Genomic DNA, 20,770 nt, shown 5'->3' with positions numbered 1-20,770 from the left:
CACTACTCTTAGCCCCATCCTTGCACACTCAGAACATCCATTGATTTTAAGAGGAATTTAGCCAAGTCAGGAATACAGGAATAGGTCCTATACCCTCTACATAGACAGAGTTAAATAATACAATTGGAGAAACAAATAATTGCAAAAAGAAACATGCAAAGAAAAAACCTCAAACCAGTATGTTTTCAGTAAAAAGTGGAGACACCGAGCTGGAAAAATGACAGAAGAAATGGTAGAAAGCCTTAATGCTTGGCTTAGGAATGGAGCATTCCAGATAAAGACAAGAAAAGCAAGCAAATACAAAGTTTAATAAGGACATTAATGAGAGCTTTCATCTCCATTCTTCATTTCCTGACACCTGGGACACACACACACCTTGGGTTACACAAAGTGCTTTGCTGCTGCTACAGCTCAACTGGTTTTGTGACTGGAGCAGTCACAAAAATTAATGCAGTGTTACTGACTGACAGATTTTGTGCTTCTTATGATAATGGACCCTGGGCAGGTCTTAAAGGAATTGTGTCAGAGGAAATTATAAGATTAACACTAAATAAAGTTCCTTTTGGGCCTGGACTGCAAGAACTGGTCACTACATATTTCCCTTGTCAATGAACATCAGTGCTAAAGAACTGTCACAGAAGAGGGCTCTGGCAATAAAAAGAGGTGAACTAAGGAGTACCTGAACAAACACTGCACAGTACTTGACTCTGCTCAAACACAGAGGATGTGGCTCTGGAAGGCAAAGATTTGTGTTTCTTTACCTTCCACAACAACAGGGCCTCTGTTTACATTCAAAGCACCAGGGCTTATGTGCAGTCTGGGCTGCCCTGTCATTACCACACATCCCAGCCTCACCCTCCCTCAGCAAATAACCTGTTTTTCACATCACATCACATCACTCAAGATACACTTGTCAGCCAGAAGAGTAAGACAAGAGCTATACATTAGGTTAGCAGCTTGCTGTTTTCTTGGGAAAAACATCACCTCTGCTCCTATCATGGCAGAAGAGCTGACTGCTCCCTGCCCGGGAGTGTCACCAGCCCTTTGGTGGCAGGAACCACTTCAACATTTCAGGTCCCTAAAAAATCACAGAATCAATTAGGTTGGAAAAGACCTCTGAGATCATCGAGTCCAACCTGTGACCAATCCTTACCTTGTCAACCAGACCAGAGCACTGAGTGCCATGTCCAGTTGTTCCTTGAACACCTCAGGGATGGTGACCCACACCACCTCCATGGGCAGCCCCTTCCAAGGTTTAACAACCCTTTCTGGGAAGAAATTCTTCTTGATGTCCAACCTGAACCTCCTCTGGCACAACTTGAGGTCATTTTCTCTTGTCCTGACACTTGTTACTTGGGAGAAAGACTGGCTTCACCTGGCTTCAAACTGCTTTCAGGGAGTTGCAAAAGTGAGAAGGTCTCAGCTGAGCCTCCTCTTCTTCAGGCTGAGCCCCCCTCAGCTCCCTCAGCCACTCCTCATAGGACTTTTTCTCTAGAACAGCAAACAAGACAAGGCATAGCACGCAGGAACTCTGAAAGCTCCGGACATTTTCCTAAGGGCTCTTGGGACCCACTTTGAGGGGAGAGCTTGGACTGGATACGCTCCAGCAGTCCCTTCCAACCTCACCCATTCTGTGAAGGAGCTTTAAGGTCTGGAACCTCTGAACTGCCAGGACTCAGGGCCACTCTCAGCCATGAGGTTGTTGCCCACAAAATGGGATTGTTAACTGGTGTGCAACAAGGCCATAATTGCACACTCGAGGTATTTTTTATTTCAGACCTGCGCAAGCACCAGTGCTCAGAATCCACAACTCAAGGCGGACCACCAGACTTTTCCCACGATTATTTACACACAGGAATTCAGAGTTAGTAACTTTCCAAGCACAGCCCCTCTATTATGATTGATTGATTACTAATTGATGATTGATTACTAACTTCCATAAAAGTTACATAGCCCCAGCTGACTTCTACACATGTTCAGGGGATGGGTCTTAACCTGGACAGGGTCTTTTTGAGCCGTAGACATGATTTTTATTATTATAATTATCATAGTTCAGCTATTGGGTACACAAACTTTTGAGTATTCAGCCGAGTTAGCAACGTGTTCACGGATACACATAAACACCTTGATTTGCTACATCCTTAAAGCGTCTTAGTTCCCGGATGTCCTTGACTAGGGAAAGCTGGCTGCTGCCTGTTCCACTGATTTAGGCTTGAAAGCGTACAAAGATCTTACATCAAAGTACACCCTGACTTAAAATAATCCTGACATACTCCACATTTTGCAACCAGATGACACGGAAACACCGCGGTCAAAGCCAGCGTAAGGCACTCAGGGGAACGGGCTCTGCGCCTGATGAGGGGCGCCCCTGCTCCCCGCGCTGCCACAAAATGGCGGGCGCCGCCTGAGGGGAGCAGCGGTGGCGGCGGCGGCGGCCCCGCCTGAGGGGAAGGGACGCGGGGTCCCGGCAGCCGCTGCAGCGGCGCCTCGCCCGTCCCGCCTCCCGTTCTCCGCCCCGGCTGAGTATCGACACCGGCTCCGCGGTCCGGCCCCTCCGCCGCCGCCTCCCGCGGTGGTGAGTAGGGGAGCCCGGTGGAGGAGGTCGTTCCCGGTCTCTAGGAGGTGCAGCTGTGAGGCGGCCAGAGCTGTCCCCCTCCTCCCCGCCCGCCATTAGCCGGGCGGACGCACCAGAGTGACTCGTCTCCTTCATTCCCCACCCCCGGCTCCTCACATCAGCCCATGTCACGATAATCGCGGCTCTCCCTGAGGGTGGTGGGGGTGGAGGGGAAGCAGAGGCCGCGATCGGAGCCAGAGGGTGAAAATGACAGCGGCGGTGCCCCGCGGGTGGGAGGGCCCGGGTCTTGTCCGTGCCAAGGCATTTCCATGTCAGTGAGCCAGAGGCTCCCGGCTGGCGTACACTTGGTTTCGCTGCGTTTTGTTTCTAGGCCGGGAGCAAAGTACGAGCAACGTGCTTACAGATCCTGGTTTTCCTCATGTGTAGGAATGGCACCGGTGGGCAGAAGCCCGGCGTGGAAAGGTGATGACCCACAAGGGACACCTGCAGTCACGCTGGTCTGGTGGTAATAAAAGTGAAAGGAAAAAAAATAAATCAAACCTTTTTATTCTCAGTGATGCAAGATACTGATGTCTTTCACAGTCAGAAGCAGATTGATGTCTTAAAACTGTAACCGGATGCAGTTGTGACTGCGACCTTTTTTTGTGCAACACAGCTGTTGGCAAACAAATACACAGTATCTGTTTGGGGAAAATGAAATAACGATGCAGTTTCCTGTTTGGGTGGGCTTCTTAATACCAGTCTGCTATTCTTTTTTTCCTTTGTTTCAGGGTAACCAACCAAAGAAGTTATGAGTATCATCTGTGGTCTGAAGCTGCCAGGCAGGAACTGTGTTTTCTCTCGTTTGGCTTCTTTGTGCAAGCAGGGGAAGTGCAAGAATCTCTCTAGGTCTTACACAGGATGGTGCCGAACTCAGGTCGACAGAGCTGGATGCCAAAGGTTGGATTTGAGTGGATATGCTAGGAAGTGTTTTTTGACTGGAAACCCTGACTCCTATAGAAACTTCGCTGGTAAAGGACTGAGATGTCTTTTGGATGTCCCAAATGCAGAAGTGTACAGGAATGCACACCATAGTTCAGGAAGGTTTTGTTCTCAGTCTTCTCAGCCGCTGGGGAAGACAATCCCATCCCTCCAGATCAGTTCTGTTGGGCAACTCCCACATCACTTTCCTGCTTGGAACATTCAGATCATCAGGTCTTTTCACACATCACCATCACTTCAGGCTGCACCAGTTCCTCTTTTCTGGATTATTGTGAAGCCAGCTCAGAAATTATTTGCCATCATTCTTGGCAGGTAAAATACTGTGTTACTTTCCTCTCAGTGCAAGACCCATCATGCAAAGTGTGAGTGGGGGGAGGATGGCAGGTGTGTTTGTAGTGTTGTTTGGCTGACAGTTTGCTCAACAAGAGGTGTTTTTTTCCATTATCAGAGGTGTTAGATGTATCTTTTGCTCTTTTCTTTCTCATTTACATGTGGTAGAGGGAGATGAACCAAGACACTAAGGGGCATTCCTTCTCCTGTGGGAGCGAAGAAATGGAGTGGAGTGGAAGCCAATTACAGGATAACCTCCCATAAGCTCCTACATGAGATGATACTGTAATAGAGCATGCAGCAAGGACAGACAGTAACAAATTCCTTTTTAACTATGTCCTAAGTTAACGCTGTTTGTATCTTACAGGAGCATAAGAAAATGGTGGAAGGCACTTCCTCCTGATAAACGGGAGCTCTTTAAAGAAAGTGCAAGAAAAAACAAATGGAAGATCCTGCTGGGTGTCAGCAGCTTAGGAGTTGTATTTGTCATGTTTTATTTTACCCACTTGGAGGAGACACCCATCACTGGGCGCACTCGACTCATGGTGTTTGGCAAAGAGCATTTTAAGGAACTGTCAGAGATGGAATATGATATGGTAAGATTTTAGACAAAAAATTGAAAGTACTCAAAAACTGTTGCTTTCGAGATAGTCTTATTAATGAGATGGGCAAACAAGCCTTGTAGTGTCCTTGATGAGTTTTGAACTTCATGCCCAGAACCCTGCAGAGCCGCCCCCATCTGTTACGCCTTTCTCTTGTCCCCATCCTTTTTTAGAGTTCCCTTTCCATTTGGGGCACATAAAAATTAAAAAGCACGTGACTTGCATGGAGCAAACATTCCTAACTGTTTCTTGTCCATTGAACTAGTCCCTGTAATTTTGAGTTCTGTGACTTCCTGTTGTAAAGTGAAACTTGATAAACCATATCCAAGTGTATCCATTTCCTGTCTGTCAGAGACATGAGATAAAAACAGAAGAGGTACAAGGATATTTTCAAATTATATGTTTTGTATAAATTTGTCCACCTTAAAAATTACAACCAATGAATTTTTTTTTTCAGTGGATGGAGCTATTTAAAAGTCAAATGTTACCTGAGACAGATGCAGGCTACCAGGTTGTGGAGACAATTGTTGGGCATTTGTCTGAAAGTAACAAGGACATCCCCCAAGTCTCAGCTCTCAAGTGGGTTATCCACGTGGTGGATGAACCAGCTGTAAATGCTTTTGTGCTTCCAGTAAGTTGTACACCACGCAAAAAATTAATAATATTGAAACAGCACTTGATGTGTCTCCCACTTAATTTTTATTCTCTTTGTTTACAGAATGGTCAAGTGTTTGTTTTTACTGGGTTGCTGGATGCAGTTTCTGATATTCATCAGCTGTCGTTTATTTTAGGACATGAAATAGCTCACGCTGTGCTGGAACATGCAGTAAGTCTTTAAAGAAAGCTGTCTAATATTCTTAAATTATTAATTCTAATTACTCTAATTATGATTTTCCCTATCATTACCAACCAAGCTTTCAGTGTGACTCTATCTAATTAATGCAAAATTGAGTTTGAAATGAGTAGTCTGCTACAGTAGATCCTTATTATTCGTGTAGCACTTAATAACTGTCAGAAGACCTGTGGTAGTCCCTGTTAACACAACGGCTGCCAGGGATTTTTTTCACAGCTGTACAGGTGGATTATGGCTCACTTTCAAGAGTCATTTAGAACTTGGTCCGCAGATCCCTCTTTTACAGCACAGACATAAAGAACTGGAGGTACTCAGCAACTCTGTTACTCCTGTAATTGTTACCTGCAGGAGTGGATACACTTCAAAAAAGTATCTTAAAATACATCATACTGTTACTATTGTAGCACACAGTTTTAGAGTGTCAAATTTTAATAATACCTGGAGCTTGGTTCTTGTATGATTTTGGGTGAGCAACAGTTCACATCATGGTTTCTTGGGCTCGGTTGAGCCAAGCAACTCTTTAAACTTCTAAAAAATATTTCTGATAATAAAAAAGAGCTTATCTTGTTTGTATGGAATCTGTGTTACCTGACTGGCAGAAAGAGAAGTATTGCATGATGCTGCTCGTAAATGCTCTGATCAATTTGTTGCGATGTCAAATAGAGCTCTGGAAAACAGAGCAATCTCTTAGATTCTGAATTTAAAGGAAAGCAGCAGGAAATAAAAGATAAATATATTACCTGTACTGTCCTCTTATGCTATTAGTGATCCTGTCTCAGTGATGTCTTATCTCTTTTCAAATTAATGTAAAGAAGGTATTTTTATAGATTTTTTTATTCACATTGAGGTGTTTTTTTTACTAAAGAACTTTTTTCTGCATGTTGTCACCATCCTACCTCAAGCTTTGAATCTCTTAGAGAAGCTGATAGGCAGAATGTATTTGTTCCAGCTGTATTTATGCAGCTTATGTGAATTCTGGCCTGAAAGTCCCTTACATCCTAGTGGATTTTATTTTTTTTTTTGGTACAAGCAGGGAAAGTTGTGCATGCCCTGTTCCTGTGGCTGCATAGGAGAAAAAAAACAATCAGTGATTTTTAAAGCGTTTCCAAATTCTGTTATATTCTGAAGAAATGTCAGACAGTAAGGAATGAAAACGGGCAATTTCTGTTTGCAGGCAGAGAAAGCCAGCCTGGTTCACTTACTGGATTTTCTCTCACTCATCTTTCTCACTATGATTTGGGCCATCTGTCCTCGTGATAGTTTTGCAGTTGTTGGCCAATGGATTCAGAGCAAGTTGCAGGAGGTAAGACTGACTGACATTTTGTATTGTCCTTCCTGAGTTCCTTGGAAAGACATTTTAAATCTTTTGCTATACTAAATAGTAGGTTTGGGGGAAAAGGCAAGAGGAGAAATGTAAGCAAAAATTAATATTTGAGTCTGTTATGGAATGAGATATGTTTTTATAAATCTGATTCTGCTTTAGTTGATGCTGATTTTCATTTGTCATGTTGAAGAATTTTAGGTTTCCCTAAATGACTGGATTTAGTTGCACAGGCTCCCGGAACCTGCTTGCCAGTTAAGACAGATGATTGTCTTTTAGAAAGGTAACTTGCCCTTTAAAGTTGTAGATGGTAAAATGCCATGTTTTTATTTTAAATAGTTGTTAAATTGTTCCTAAACCAAATAAAATATATGGAATTTTTAAACTATATTGTTAGTGGTAAGAATGGTTTCCGAGATTAAAAAAAATTGAGAATCTAAACACACTTTATATAAAGCATGCTATAGTACAAGTTACTAAAATAACCTTTTCAGCCAGAAAATACTTCAGCAAAGTGAAATTCAGAGGCTTTCTGGTCCCAGTTTCCTTCAGCAGTTTAATTTACTCTCTGGACAGTTACTGATCCATTTATTTTTTTAAAAAGTTTTTTAAATAGAAATTTGCTTAGATCGTAAAACTGGAATCTGAATTAAAATGAAAGAGCTCTTTGGTTTCTTTGACTTGATGCTTTTCCTGAGTGTCCTGGGGTGATGTTACGAAGCCGCTTTATTCCTTAACCATCTGCTCAGTGCCCAAGGACGCCGTGCCTTTAAGGTGGACCCGGGGACGGGGCCGCTGAACGGCTCAGCCCAAGGGCTCCAGGGGCTCGGCAGGGAGTGCACCAGGAGCGCTGTGCTGCTCTTTGGGTTTCTTTTGTGTTCTGGCTAGCTGGAAAAAGGTTCTGTTGGTTTTTCTTGTTCTTTTTGCCCTTCCCTTCCCTTTGCCTCACTGCCTCGCTTCCCTCCTCGCCGGCCTGGGGAGCCTGCGGGGGTGGCCCCGGCTGGTCCGAGCCCCTGTGTCTGTTCCCTCTCTGGGAATTTGTTGTATTTTGAGGTTTGTTGGGTTTTTTTAAATCCTGTTCTACCCTGTTTTGTTTGTGTGATAATAAACAGTTTGGTTTTTTCCACTTTCACTTGCTGTGACCCACTTGTCTTATTGGTGGAGGAAAAGGGGAGGCCCTTTCCTCCTGGAATCTGAATTAAAGTGAAAGAGCTCTTTGGTTTCTTTGACTCGATGCTTTTCCTGAGATTTCCCCGAGTTCCTCAAAAACATGAAATTAAACATAACCAATCTGTTTTGGTAGTTCTTATGCTAATAGGTAGATGTGTGGATTCTGAACATAAATTATCTCTAAAGAGCTTGGATATTTGCACAAGTAGCTAAGAAACCAATACATTGATGAATGCTAGCCAGCATTTTGAAGAGCTGAATTTGGCAAAAACAAAGTGTGAATGAATCCTGAGACTGCTCATAATTTAGACAGCAAGATTCAACTCCCTGTCAGCATCTCTTTTCCTCTCCACAGAGAATGGGTATTTTGGCATCATGGATTGGAGTTGTGCTTTAGATTGGAAAGGGAATCAGGGTTTTAGCTCCTAGTCCTGTGCAAAGGAAACATCATCTCTGGGATACTGTCCTGGTTTAAAAGGCTGATCAAACTTCAGTAATGTCGATGTGATTAATACTTGCAAAGCTTTCATCCCATAGACAAAAGAAGCTGAATAGAAAATTCAGGTTTTTTAGTCACCCAGGAGTGCAGTGTCTGTTTCCTCCATTCAAAATTTGCCTGTTGTGCTTATGTGAAAGTGAATCGTTCTGCACATTTTCTCAGGATGTTTCTCCTCCTCTTCTTCCATAGCTGTATTTTGCTTTTTAAAGCTTTAGCATCCCATTCTGTGAAAGGGTTATTTAAGCTACGTTGTGGTACTTGCTTCTGTTTCAATATTTGTTTTTCTCTTATGTCCTTAGAGGCTTGACTTTTTGACCTGCTGACTATTGTGTATTTTTTATTATTGACTCTTAAGTATTTCCCAGTGATTCTTTGTAGGCCTTTGGTTATGTGAGCTCCAGTTTGCCTTTTCCCCCAAACCCAATGGATTTTCTTTCCTTAATAAATTGTTAACTTTTCTTACAACACTTATTTGGGGTTGTTCTTTAAACATGTACTTCTGGACTGAAGCATATTGGCTTTGTTATAGAGCAGCAGTTATTTTATATGGGAACTAAAGCCTAGGAGTTATTCTTGGAATAACACGAAGCATGACTCTGAGTTTTACTCACGTCCCACACACCAGTATGCATGGATGCAGTACTTCATACTCCTTTCTTGTCCACCGCACACCATAAGATTTGTCTTTCAGGTGAAAACTGGTGATTTTGGGTAGTCAACATATACGTGGAACTCACTTTTCTTTAGCATACAGAGTCTCTGGTAATTGATTTGGAAAATCAAATCCGTCTTCTTTTTTAATGACTAATTTCTGACAATGATTTTAAGTCAGTGTTTGAAGTTCTAATTTTTCATTTTAGCACATTCACAAAAGATTTTTGTAAACCATTTCATTTTTCAGTAGCAGATGAATACCACTGTATGTTAAATGCCTCAGGACTCTTGTATGTTAGCAGTTTCATTTCCATGTCTAAAAAATGTTTAATAATTAATCAAATTGTTTATCTGGCTAACTGAGAAATGGTGCTTCAGGAATATATGACAGACTAATATCCAGGAGTTTCTTTGCTGCTTAGTGAATATATGTACACCAACAGACCTGGAACACTTTTCAAGGCAATAAAAATATGTATTCCACTTCAAGGAATTACTTTATCATCAGAGGTTTAAAAAACATATTTATAATTGCAATGTTTAAGGTCTGTATGGAAACTAAGAATTTTGAAAGTGACCTCATCTCTGCTTACTTTTAAATAAACCAGCATGTTTGGCTTTAAAAAACTGTTAGAGGATCAGTTTTGGTTGGCTTCTATTTTTGCCCTATTAAAAAAAAACTTAACACTACTTCTTTGGAAAGAAGAAAAAAGTTACAGTTATCTTTCTAATAATCTTTATATATTCAAGGAATTGTACCACTTCTTTGGTGCTCTTCATTTCAAACTCTTTTATGGTTTGTTGTTTGGTTTTTGGTGGTTTTTTTCCCTGAAACTTTTAAGGAGGACATATTTCTATAGCCAGATAAAGAGCTGATAAAACCTTTTTGAGCTGATAAACCTTTCTCTCTTCTCTAACCTTGCACATTGCCATTCTTCAGTTCATATTTCCTAATGGATGACTAAACCAGGATGTTGTGACAGGTTCCTTATCTCTACAGGAGCAGGCTGTTTAAACAAGTCCTGATTTGCATTTACTGTAACATGACAGACTAGGGCAAGGCTGCCCAAATGTACATGAATTACATTTGAGAAAACCACCGCTGTCTCTTAGTGTGTGTTAATGCTCTAAAAAATGGGAGAGGAGTTTGGTTTAGCTTTATGTCTTCTGGTTTGATTTCTGAAGGGCAATTTGCAGCTTGTATTAGGGATAATCATGGCAAAGGAGTAATTTCTGCATGAAAATACTTATGGCTACATTCCTTATCGTGGGCAGTTTGCCATATGAAATAGATGATACCAGGCTTAAAGGCATCATAAAAGTTTAGGGAACCAATGGAATTTTTTACATGCAGTTGCTGCAACAAAAATCTTGATGTCAATAAAAGAGTGATGTGTAAAAATTCTGAGGTAAAGTTGATATTGAGCTTTCAGTTGCTGCAAAATGAGATTGGCTGCTGAGAAGGTCTGTGAAAATATGTCTAATTTGAATTAATGTCAACTGAATACAGGATCAATGAGTTACATATAATGGAATTAAAGATTACATTAAGAAAATTAATACTGATCACTTGCAATGTGAGCATGATAGATAAACCCCACTACTTATGAGAAGGTTAAAAGACAGCTACAAGTCTCTGTATTTGTACACATTCCAAACCAAGAAACAGAGCTTTGATGTGCTTCTTTGCAGTTCATGTTTGATAGACCCTACAGCAGAACCCTGGAGGCTGAAGCTGATAAAGTGGGACTTCAGTTTGCAGCAAAGGTAACTGCAGCTGATTGGTTTTATTAGCAATAAAAATAAAATTAGCAAAAAAATAAGTACCAGACTTTTTTCAGCTTCTGTTACAATCAGAGGGAGTTTCATACTTCATATGGAGGTAAACTGTAAATTTTTGAAGATATGTAGATTTATGAAGTGGTGGGAAATAAAATAGTTCTTAGGGAAAGACAGAGTCATTCTGGCTGATTGTGTGTAATAACATTGAAGTGTGTAAAGTGCATTACCTGCACAGTCTACTGTTTGTGTAGTTTATTGCTATTAGAAGAAACCCCCATGTATTTATAAAAAGGAGAATGCTAAATAGTGATCTTCTGTAAGTAGGATTTAATTACTGTAAAGATTTAAAGATTTAAGCTAAATACAGCCATAACAACAATGCAGCGTAAAGCAAGACAAAAATTGAGTCAGAAGCTACTCAGCATTTTTTTCATCATTTATTTTTTCAGTTCCTTTCTTTTTTCCCCCTCAGGAATTTAATTGTATATTGAGGAAACTGAACTGACTCTGATTCCTGGTTAAGTGCAGTAGACCCAGTTGTCAGATACCAGTGAGAGCAGCACCATCTAGTGTTAATATTTCATAAGCAAAATTTCCTTTTAATAATTATTAATGTTTCTTCAAGGAAGGGTTTTTAAAATTAATTTTCATTCTGGGATTAAAACTGCATTTGTAATATGAAATTGTCTAAAGGAATAACACAATCCTTGAGAAAAATGTAATTGCTGTGTTTGTGCTCAGTGCTTTCTAATACTGAAAAAGTAGGGCTGTACCAGAAAGAAATAAGTGAAGTGACATGAGCATTTCTCTGCTTGTGCAGATAACCTTTTCATAATAATAATTTTATTAAATAAATTCAAAGGATAAGGCACCACATCTATTCCCGGGATGGGGAATGGGAAGAAGTAATTTTCTTATCTTCTGACTGCTTGTCTCTTTTTTTTTCTTAGCAAATGAAAGTCAGTGTAAGAAATCTTATTTATTTTTCTCCTTCACTTAAATGTAAAAATAGAGAAGTCTGTGGTGATACACAAAAGCAATTCTAAAAATTACTGTTCTATGACTTTCTATGGTTAAAGATATACTTCTTGAAGAGAGTCAGAAATTCTGCAGAATTACTGTTTTAATGTGTCATGGATTCCACAGTTCACCCATGAAAGGCCATGTAATCACTTAACAGAAAAGCATTTCCAGTAAATTTTTAAGTATACATAAGTAAGAATTATTATCACCTTGTATTTTTGACTCAGCTTTTTCCTGTAAATTTGCCTAAATCTATGGAGATGGTCAATTTGTTCTAGTAAATATAACTTCAAATTCGCAGCTGAGCTTTTTTATAAAGAAGAGCAAGTATATGCCAGAAATTGTAAACCTTTTCTTCCTCCTGAATTTTATTAATTCAGGTGTAAATTTTTTAAGATCAGTGGAGTCACACAGATGTTAAAAGGAATAGATCCAGTGTCTGTCTGCATGAGTTTTTTATTGCTTTTAGATATTTTGGAACAGCTTTTTCCTGTCAGGCAGGAGGACCATCTAAGCAGACTTCAGAAACTTAAAATTTAAGATGTCTTTTGTAATTCAATCTTCATTAGATTGTGTATTTATTACTTTAAACACACAGTGGTGTTTCCATTTCCCTTCTGCTTTCAGGCTTGCGTGGATGTCAGAGCCAGCAGCGTCTTTTGGCAGCAGATGGAATTGGCAGAAGCCATCGAGGGGCAGCCCAAGCTGCCTGAGTGGCTCTCCACACACCCTTCCCATGAAAACAGAGCTGAGCACTTGGACCGCCTCATCCCAGAGGTGAGCAGGGCTCAGGGAAGGGTCTCTTCCTCTTACAACAGTTGCCAGAAGTAGGTTGATATTAATGAATTAATTAGCTGCTTTGGTATTGATTCACAATTTACTCTGATAGCACCATGCTTATCTTTATCTTTGCATAAATTCTCCATTGCAAAGCTTTCAACCTTAAAGGTTTTATTAAATGAGAAAAAAGTAAGATAGCACAGGTAAAATGTAATTATATTGTAAGTTGTGGTTTGGTTTTGTTTTTCTGATTTCTCATCAAAGTGGAATATTTTTGCTTTTGAATGGCCTTTTGGTATAGATGTGACAGTGCTACAGGTCTCACCCACTCCTTCTATCTTTTTGCCATTTTGGAAAGGTAGTTTTTTAGTTGGATCCCTAAATTGTCTTGACTTCTTTTGCTTTTGTAGCAAATAAAAAATAAAAGAGGGTGTTAAAGCACTTTCCTGCGACACTGTTTTTCAGCAAGCTAAACTGTGTTTGGAAATACTCTTTTTTAGAACCAACTAGTAATTTCTTCTTTGTTTTTTATAAAACTCTCTGTCACTTTAAGTCATTCTCAGTTCCAAACTGTAAAGACACTTGAAGATTTATTGGCAGAGGGAGCACTAAAATGTTGAGGTGTTTGCTGACTTCAAAGGAGAGAAAAAGAGTTTCATGAATCCTTTGATGAGAATGAATACAGTAAATATTCTAAATGATGGCATAAATCAAAGTCAGCATTAGGGGTAGGAGGCTGGAGAGTGGCTAGACTGGATATTTTAAATTAATATACACAAAGTCTATAGTTTGCAAAAGCAGGCTGGGAGAATGTTTTTGATGGATTTTCTAACACATTAGAGCAGCTGAATAGAAAATGAATCTTGTTGTGGAGCCTCAGTTTTGGCTAGATTGAACATAAAGGGTTCGGGATCGTTTATTTTCATACAGTTGTTGACTGCCTTATAAAGAGGTAATGAAATAAATCACTTCTTATGTTCTACCCCAGGCCTGAGCAAATAAGTTAAATAACTGAGCAACTGTGTAGAACTGTTATTTCTGTCTCATCTCTCGTAGTTTAGCAGGTGGAGCAAACCTCATCTTTTTATAGCTACTCTCACTTCCAAGAGCCCTGGAGGCCAGGAAGATCTTCCAAAAGATAATTGAGGGGGAAGATGTTTTCATTTGCCTTTTACCTTAAACATTCTTTGGCGTCAAATGAGAAATACTGTTTGTAGCAAGTTCACAAGATAAGTGAGGTTGGCACTACAAAAGTGGAATAAAGATGAAAGAAAGTGTGTAGAGGTGCTGTCAGAGGCTTCTTGTCTGAGGCATTGACTCCCCTTCTTGTGGGAGCTGCTGCCTTCAGGCTGCATTTCAGGCATGGAAAGGGAATCCCAGGGTTTTATTGTTGCTCAATATCAGCCCCTTTTTGTTTCGTTGTTCACATACTTTGAACGTTTTAGAAGAGGATGTTAACCATATATTAATTGCCATTAGATACTCAGAGCCCAGGGAGAGAAGTTAGATTATCAAAAAAGGCCTTTTTGTCTCTAGTATCTCTCTGTGAAGAAACTGGTACTTCTTAAGACTCTGTGCCAGATCCATCATGAGCATTGGTTTCATGTGCTGCTGGTTTTGGAGCTGAAATGATTTTCAGGACAATACAGCATCACTCATTAGACCAGCTGCTATAGATGGGACAAACAGGGACAAGCTTTTGGACTTCTCAGGCCACATGAATGTTTCTCTACAGACTTTGGAGCAGGTTCACAATAAGATGCAGTCACATAAAGTGAGAATTTTTCTTCACGTAATGAAATGTCACATCTCAATGAGATGACTGAACAGTGTCAGGAAATGTAAATTAAAGTTGGACTATCACACTTTACACACTTTAGGGGACTATATCCTTTCAAGTAATTAAAAGATTGGGAGTAAATCAAATGAGTGTTTTAGATCTTGCATCTGATTTTTGAGCAAGTTGGAAGCTACAGCCACGCTGAGCAATCAGTGAACAAGAGAGCTATAAGCAGTTACCAAGTGGTGCTGTCCTGGAAATGAAATAAAGCAAATGTAGAAGATTTACTGTGTTTTGCAAGTATTTTCCTCTCAGACAGGGAAGTGTTTGGATTGTAAACCAGGAAAACAGAGTATATTCTTAAATAGGAAACTGAAATCTCTTAGAATTCCTACATGGGGGATGGAGAGATGCATTTCATTCTCAGAAAGAGAAATCTTAAAATAATTTTGTAGTAGGGGAGAAGATGATCATTGTCCTGGAGAGAGAGACTGTGGGAATGTAGTGCCAAAGAGAAGCTACAGGATCTTCTAGTTCATCTCAATGTTTTATTTTCATGTTCTCTGATTTGCTACAGTGTCTGTTTCCTGGTGTGCTGTTCAAATGCAGCTCTGTACTCAGTGGAAGCCTCAGCTAAACTGAATAAAGCAGAAGGTTATCTACTGAGCCTTGCCTGTGATGCAAAAATTCATCTTGATGTGACATTTGCTGTTTTAGCATCATGTTGTTGGTTCAGATTCCATTTTTGATTCACTGTAACTCCTGTTCCCACTTTCTTGTGGAAATGCCAAGGTGAGATCATTTAGAGACTAATAATAAGTTTAGATATATCAACTGCACTGCTTGTCTTGTTCACTAGGTGAGTTAACTTGTCAAAAAAAGTTAATTCATTTATTTTGGCAACACCTATTCTTGTCAAATCCACATTGGCTGCTTATTATTTTTATAAATTTTTGTGTAGCTAATGCTTTTCCTCAGTCTGCTGCCTTTTGGTATGGGAGGTACAGTTATTTTGCTTCCTTTTCAAAGGTGAGTTGGTAAATTTGCCCTTTGCTTAGATGTGAACGTTACTTCAGATAATTCTAGTACTAGAATATGTTAATTAAGTCCTATCAATGTGGAAACAAGAATAAAACCACTGACCTGCATTTCCATCCTCCCCATAAAGTTATTAAATATTTTGTCACAGTTTTTCTTTTCTATGCCAACATCAGTGGAAGATTGGAAGTATTAACATCATATATAAGCTGCTTTTCTTCTCTATCCAGGAAAGTCTATCAATTCCTTTAATTATCTTTTTACTGCTACTTCATTAAGACTGTAAGGGCTTGAGACCCAGCAGGTAGCCTGGTGTCTGTTACAGTGTTAAGGATTAACACTGGGAGCTAAAAATCACTTATTTCTGTATTTGTACAGAAGCTGGTAGCCTTTACAAGAAGGTGATAGGATAAGGGAGACTTCCCTAATTCTTCTGCCTTCCCTGCTCCCAAATATTGCAGGAAAGGACTATGACTGTATTGATAAGAAAAACAGCTTCACCTTTGTTACTTACAAGCAGGAGTTGGGATGTTTTATTTGGGATCTCCTGAACCGATAAGGCAGGTGGGCTGCTCTCACTGCAATGTGTAGCTGCAGCTGTCCTGAGTAGGGAGGTGACAAGTTAACATGGCTTTTCTTTCCATATCTGCAGTTTTTTCTGTGGCGTGTGAGGTGATGGTGTTGAATAGCTGCCTTCTACCCCCTTGCACAGCTTTATATCTAGCAAGAACTCAGACCTCCACAGGGTAAAAATGTCCACCTGAAGTACTGGTTTTTATCTTTGCTGTTGGGACTTTAGGTGAGGGAAACCATGGAAATAGGTCAGGCACTATATTGCCAGGAAAACCCAGAGATACAAAATTGCTAAATTAGTTTAAAAGAGGATTATGTTGCCTTTTCCAGGATACAGCCTAAATCTTTATATTCCCATTTGCCTTGAATAACACTGCTTGACATTAATGCAGTCTTGCAGCAGCTTATGTTCTAAAAGAGAACAAAAGAAAAGTCTTGGTTTGTCATAAATGTCAGTTTAGAAATTAACAGGTCACTGAGGCAGAAGAGTGTTCAGCAGTACAGTTACATTTGGTGACTACATGGACGATCATGCTGTAGAAAAACAAGCTGTGAAAGCTTTATTCATATTTTTTAAGACTTAGACAGGAACAATATTTGCATGCCTAATCCAGACTTTTGTATCCAGTGATTTGAATTTTACATTTCAGCAAGAAACAACTGGAGAAACTCTTGCTACATTTTTGGAGTGTGTCTTTTTCCAAAACCATTTGTTAATTTTAAATTCTATTTGTTTCTAGCCATTTACAGCAAACCCTATCAGTTCACTGTAGTAAAGTTAGGGAAGGAATATGTTTTGGAACCTCCTTATACAAAGAAAAATCAGTTCAGAAGCTCTGCTCTTCTATTTTGAAATCTGCTGTAGTAAGATGTTTCCAGTGCCTCCTGTGGAAGAATATCAAAGTGTTTCAGAATGATGGGCAAATACTTATGCAGAGCTGTACTAGAATATTTGATTTGCTGTTTCAGACAAAGCTGGTGGATATAAAGCAGGTTAGAAAAATTTCTGCTCTGTCTGTAGTGCAATGCTAGGACTGCTTTGAAAACTGCGTTATTTTCTTCCTCCTCATGAATCCATCTAGAACAAATTAATCAATGTGTGTTTTCTGCTGACAGTCCCAAGTACTGGCCAGGAGGCACCTGGCTACAACTCAGGACAGGTCTGGCCATTGCTTTTGAAGAATCCATGGTTGAGAATAAAATGGAATAAAATGTACATTTCAACTGGTCTTCCCATGAAAGGATTAAAAACAGAGCTGGATGTAAATCTGCCTGTGGTTTATGCTGTTAGTTGAGGCCAAGACAGATAATATTGAACAAAAGTGACCATACCACGATGACCATTGATTAATGGTAACCATCAGACTTGTTTTGGTCTTGGTGTTTCATTTTGCAGATCTCGAAAAAGTAGTTCTCAGTGATGTAGAACCCTCTAAAGTTCTACATGTAATATTTTGCTATATGATACAAAGGATCTACTTTTCTTAATTAGTTTAAACGAGTTGTAGGAGGATCATGGATACCAGTAGTTCTGTGCACTGCTGCTTGCAAAGCATCAGTTTCTTGTGTGCCAAACACACAAGGAGCTGCCAGTTTGTGTGGTGCATTTAAGGTATGTTGAGCTCTGTGACAGTGAACACAACTTAAGCATCCTTTAAAACAGCTGACTTTGTCCAGGTTGATATCAATTTCTCCACAGTGCCTTTGAGACATGAGATTCATCCACTGTCATACCTTTTTTGGATTGCCAACAAGACAGGATGTTCTGGGGGGAATGTGCTTGTCCTAATGAATTTTGGTTCTCTGGGAGATTCCCTGGCTCCTTTGTGCCCCTACTTTCTGATCTGTAAAATGGAAGCAATGGCACTTACTCAGTGAGCAGGACTAACTTAAAGTTTGGTCTCTTACTGCTCATCTTTTTATCCAGAGAAATCGTTACATTCAGGAGACATTATTTTCTCATAACACTTGGAAACTGTGCATCCAAATGCTTCTTGGAGATAAGATCACTTGTGTAACTGCACTTTAACTATAGTGATGAACCAGCTGGATCTCTGTGCCAAACAGTTAAAAGTCCATTATGTTATTGGAGATTTTCCCTCCTTTTTTGAGCCAGACATCTAAGTATAGTTACTTCAATAATAGAACATATCTGAGGAAGTAAATTATTCAGAGCCCTTTTTTTCTTGATGCAGTCATTTTCATTTACATTTGAATGTAAATATAAATATAATAATATGAAGCTGAGATGCAGTAATAGCCTGTGGGCTGGATACACCTCCACTTAATTAAGTGGATTTCCTGCTGGGAATTTTCTTCTTTCTGAGGCATTTTGGAATATGGATTGATTCAACATTTTTTTTCAAAGCAGCCTGAAAGGGCTACAGAAAGTTTCATTTACATGTGAATGTAAATTAAAAGGTACTGATGTGGACAAATACCACACAAAACATTGGAGAACTTCCTGTCTAATTATGTTGTATCTTTAGAGTATCCATCCTTGGAGATCACAGTGTGAGAAAATAATTTCACTCTCCATTTTTCCCATTGTTTTACCATATTGCTACATTTTGTAACAGGAGTTCTTGGTTTCTGTTGAGAAGTTGTTCAGTAACAATTCAGGCTCATTATTACACTAACTAATGTGCAAATGAAAACCTGACTGGAAAGCCAAAGTCACTGACTGAAAGCTTTCTTGTTTTTCCTATTTGAATGAGCTTGATTTGTTTTCCTATGTGTTCACAGGCTCTTAAAATAAGAGAGAGCTGCAATTGCCCATCTCTTTCTGGACCAGATCCTCGCCTTATTTTCAGACTTAACATGCAACGTCTCCTGGAATTGGCTGAAGGTCGAGAAGCCCCAAATTCTACAAAGCAAGATCCCTCAAAACCAAAACTGGACTTTCCTCACACTCAAAAAGTAGAAGATATGCCAGTGACTTTTGCAGTTAAACCCACAAACTGATGACATTAATTTTCACTTTTTATGGAACTGGTGGTCCCCAAAGGTCTATCTTAAAACACAAAATTGTCTTTGAACCATGAAGAAGATGTAGCCACTCAGATTCTCCGTTTCTTTTATGTGATCTCTCACTCAAAGCAATAAGGAACCATGCCCACATAAGAAGAGCAGTGTGTTGGAGCAGAAAGTTTCTTATTCATTAATAGTTACTAAAATAAATCACTTCTCAGGGGAAAGATAATCTCATACAATCCAGTCACACAGTGTAATTTTCAGCTTTATCAGGCTCACCTTGATCAGAGGACAGATGAGCCAGAAGTGTCCCTAAAGCAGAGGGAAAAGTACAATTTTCATCACTTAAGTTGTCTGATTTATCTTGCCATAATTTGGGTTAGATCTACTCAGCTTCATTTGAGAAATAATGAGGAGAGCTTACTGCCTGCTCCACATACAGTGTGTTTAAAAATATTAAGCTGAGAAGCGATAATAGCTATGGGCTAGTTACACCCCCACTTAATTAGGTGGATTTACTGCTGGGATTTTTCTTCTTTCTGAGGCATTTTAAAATGTGGATTGATTCAACATTTTGCTTCAAAGTAACCTGAAAGGGTTGCACGAAGTTCAGTTTAAAAAAAATGAATGAAATAATTTTCAGGGGAGTCTTCCTTCTGGAAGAAGCACTGAAAGAATCGTGGTAGCACCAGATGCTTTACATAGATGCCTCTTGTCTTTTTTAAAATTATCAGGGTGCTTCGTCAGAGAGCAGTTCTGCTGCCACAACATTTGATTTGATATATCCATTTGGGTAGAAATGATTGCTGATGTGGAGTATATTACATAAGAGACAAATGAAAGGTTTCTTGACTGCACAGCTTTTGCAGATGACTTTATCATGAAAGGTGACTTCTCTTCAGGAAACTGGCATCTAATGCTGGGCATCCCTCCCTTACTCCCTCCCTTCCCTCCCCTTGAAGCCACACTTCTTATACCCTGGAGACAAATATGGACAATGCAGGTAAAGCTCTGCCTTTCGGGATGGGTGACCCACTATACCCAGCGTGTTAATCTCTGTTTGCACATGTTTGAATTGTCCTTGCTTTGCAGTTGATGGAATAATGAAATGTTGATCCTGCAGGAAAATGCAGAAAGAGGTGGCAGTGAATGAAAATAAAAAAGGGAAATCCTGTTCCTTCATCTGTTAAGATGTATTTGCTTTTTGTTACTCATTTGGATCAAAACAAAAATCCCATTCATAAATGGTAGTGCCTTACAGGAAGAAAACATTCAAAATATTTTACAGTGTATCCTATTGTGAAACATTCTTTTTCTGCATGGAGAAGGGTAGACTTAATCATATTTCTTCAATTAAATCAGAATGCAAGTTTTTAAAAAGGAAAAAATAGCCTATTCAGTGCTGTCAGTGCATTTAGTTGGAAAAACGGATTGTGAAACAAGTAATGCTTTCACTGACTTCAGTCGACGAAGCCAGGTCCTTTGAGAAACACCAGCAACTCCTGTATCTCTATTCAGTGATAAGTTGATGTCTGTGTAATGTTGATGATTCTAGGTCTGATTATATAGGTCTAGATTGGCTGCATATTGCTTACAAGCTGTTTTTTAAATCTCTGCTCAATCCTGCTGGCAGGAGGCAGAAGGTCCAGCCTGACCATTATTCATCCATCCATTTTTATTCCTCGTGACAGGAGTTTTTGTAACAGATGTTCAGTGATGTGTTGCAGCATTTGGACATTGTCACCTGAAGGTAAACAGAAAAATACACCATTTAGATTTCCCTGTGGACCTCAGAGTTTATCCTGCAGCACCAAAACCCCAACGCTGCTGCCTCTC

General features: G+C 39.7%; 1 protein-coding gene across 5 annotated transcripts; it reads left to right on the top strand.

The window, feature by feature from the left end:
* The first annotated feature begins 2,247 nt into the window (after nucleotides 1-2,247).
* On the top strand, nucleotides 2,248-20,124 carry OMA1 (OMA1 zinc metallopeptidase). Of its 5 annotated transcripts, none has more exons than XM_042030810.1 (9): nucleotides 2,248-2,322; nucleotides 3,346-3,868; nucleotides 4,254-4,482; nucleotides 4,946-5,119; nucleotides 5,207-5,314; nucleotides 6,516-6,644; nucleotides 10,678-10,752; nucleotides 12,418-12,567; nucleotides 18,707-20,124. In XM_042030810.1, exons 2-9 carry the CDS (start codon nucleotides 3,366-3,368, stop codon nucleotides 18,923-18,925), a joined length of 1,587 nt encoding a protein of 528 aa, XP_041886744.1. In that variant the 5' UTR covers nucleotides 2,248-2,322; nucleotides 3,346-3,365; the 3' UTR covers nucleotides 18,926-20,124. The 5 variants fall into 5 exon arrangements, with proteins under 5 accessions (XP_041886744.1, XP_041886741.1, XP_041886745.1 ...); XM_042030807.1 differs by lacking the exon at nucleotides 2,248-2,322 and adding an exon at nucleotides 2,488-2,575; XM_042030811.1 differs by lacking the exon at nucleotides 2,248-2,322 and adding an exon at nucleotides 2,606-2,622.
* Nucleotides 20,125-20,770: the final 646 nt, after the last annotated feature.

Source organism: Corvus kubaryi, unplaced genomic scaffold, assembly GCF_017639235.1.
Source record: "Corvus kubaryi isolate FWS band 111438036 unplaced genomic scaffold, C.kubaryi_AGA036_p1.0 37334, whole genome shotgun sequence".
Classification (NCBI taxonomy): domain Eukaryota; kingdom Metazoa; phylum Chordata; class Aves; order Passeriformes; family Corvidae; genus Corvus; species Corvus kubaryi.
The sequence above is the reverse complement of the archived record's forward strand: the minus strand, read 5'-3'. Positions and strand labels throughout refer to the sequence as shown.

Excerpts from the sequence above, each read along its gene's own strand:
- OMA1 (XM_042030810.1), top strand. The coding sequence starts at position 3,366 with ATGAGTATCATCTGTGGTCTGAAGCTGCCAGGCAGGAACTGTGTTTTC. Across the intron at positions 5,120-5,206 it reads TAAATGCTTTTGTGCTTCCA|AATGGTCAAGTGTTTGTTTT; the intron begins GTAAGTTGTACA and ends CTTTGTTTACAG. Across the intron at positions 6,645-10,677 it reads TTCAGAGCAAGTTGCAGGAG|TTCATGTTTGATAGACCCTA; the intron begins GTAAGACTGACT and ends GCTTCTTTGCAG.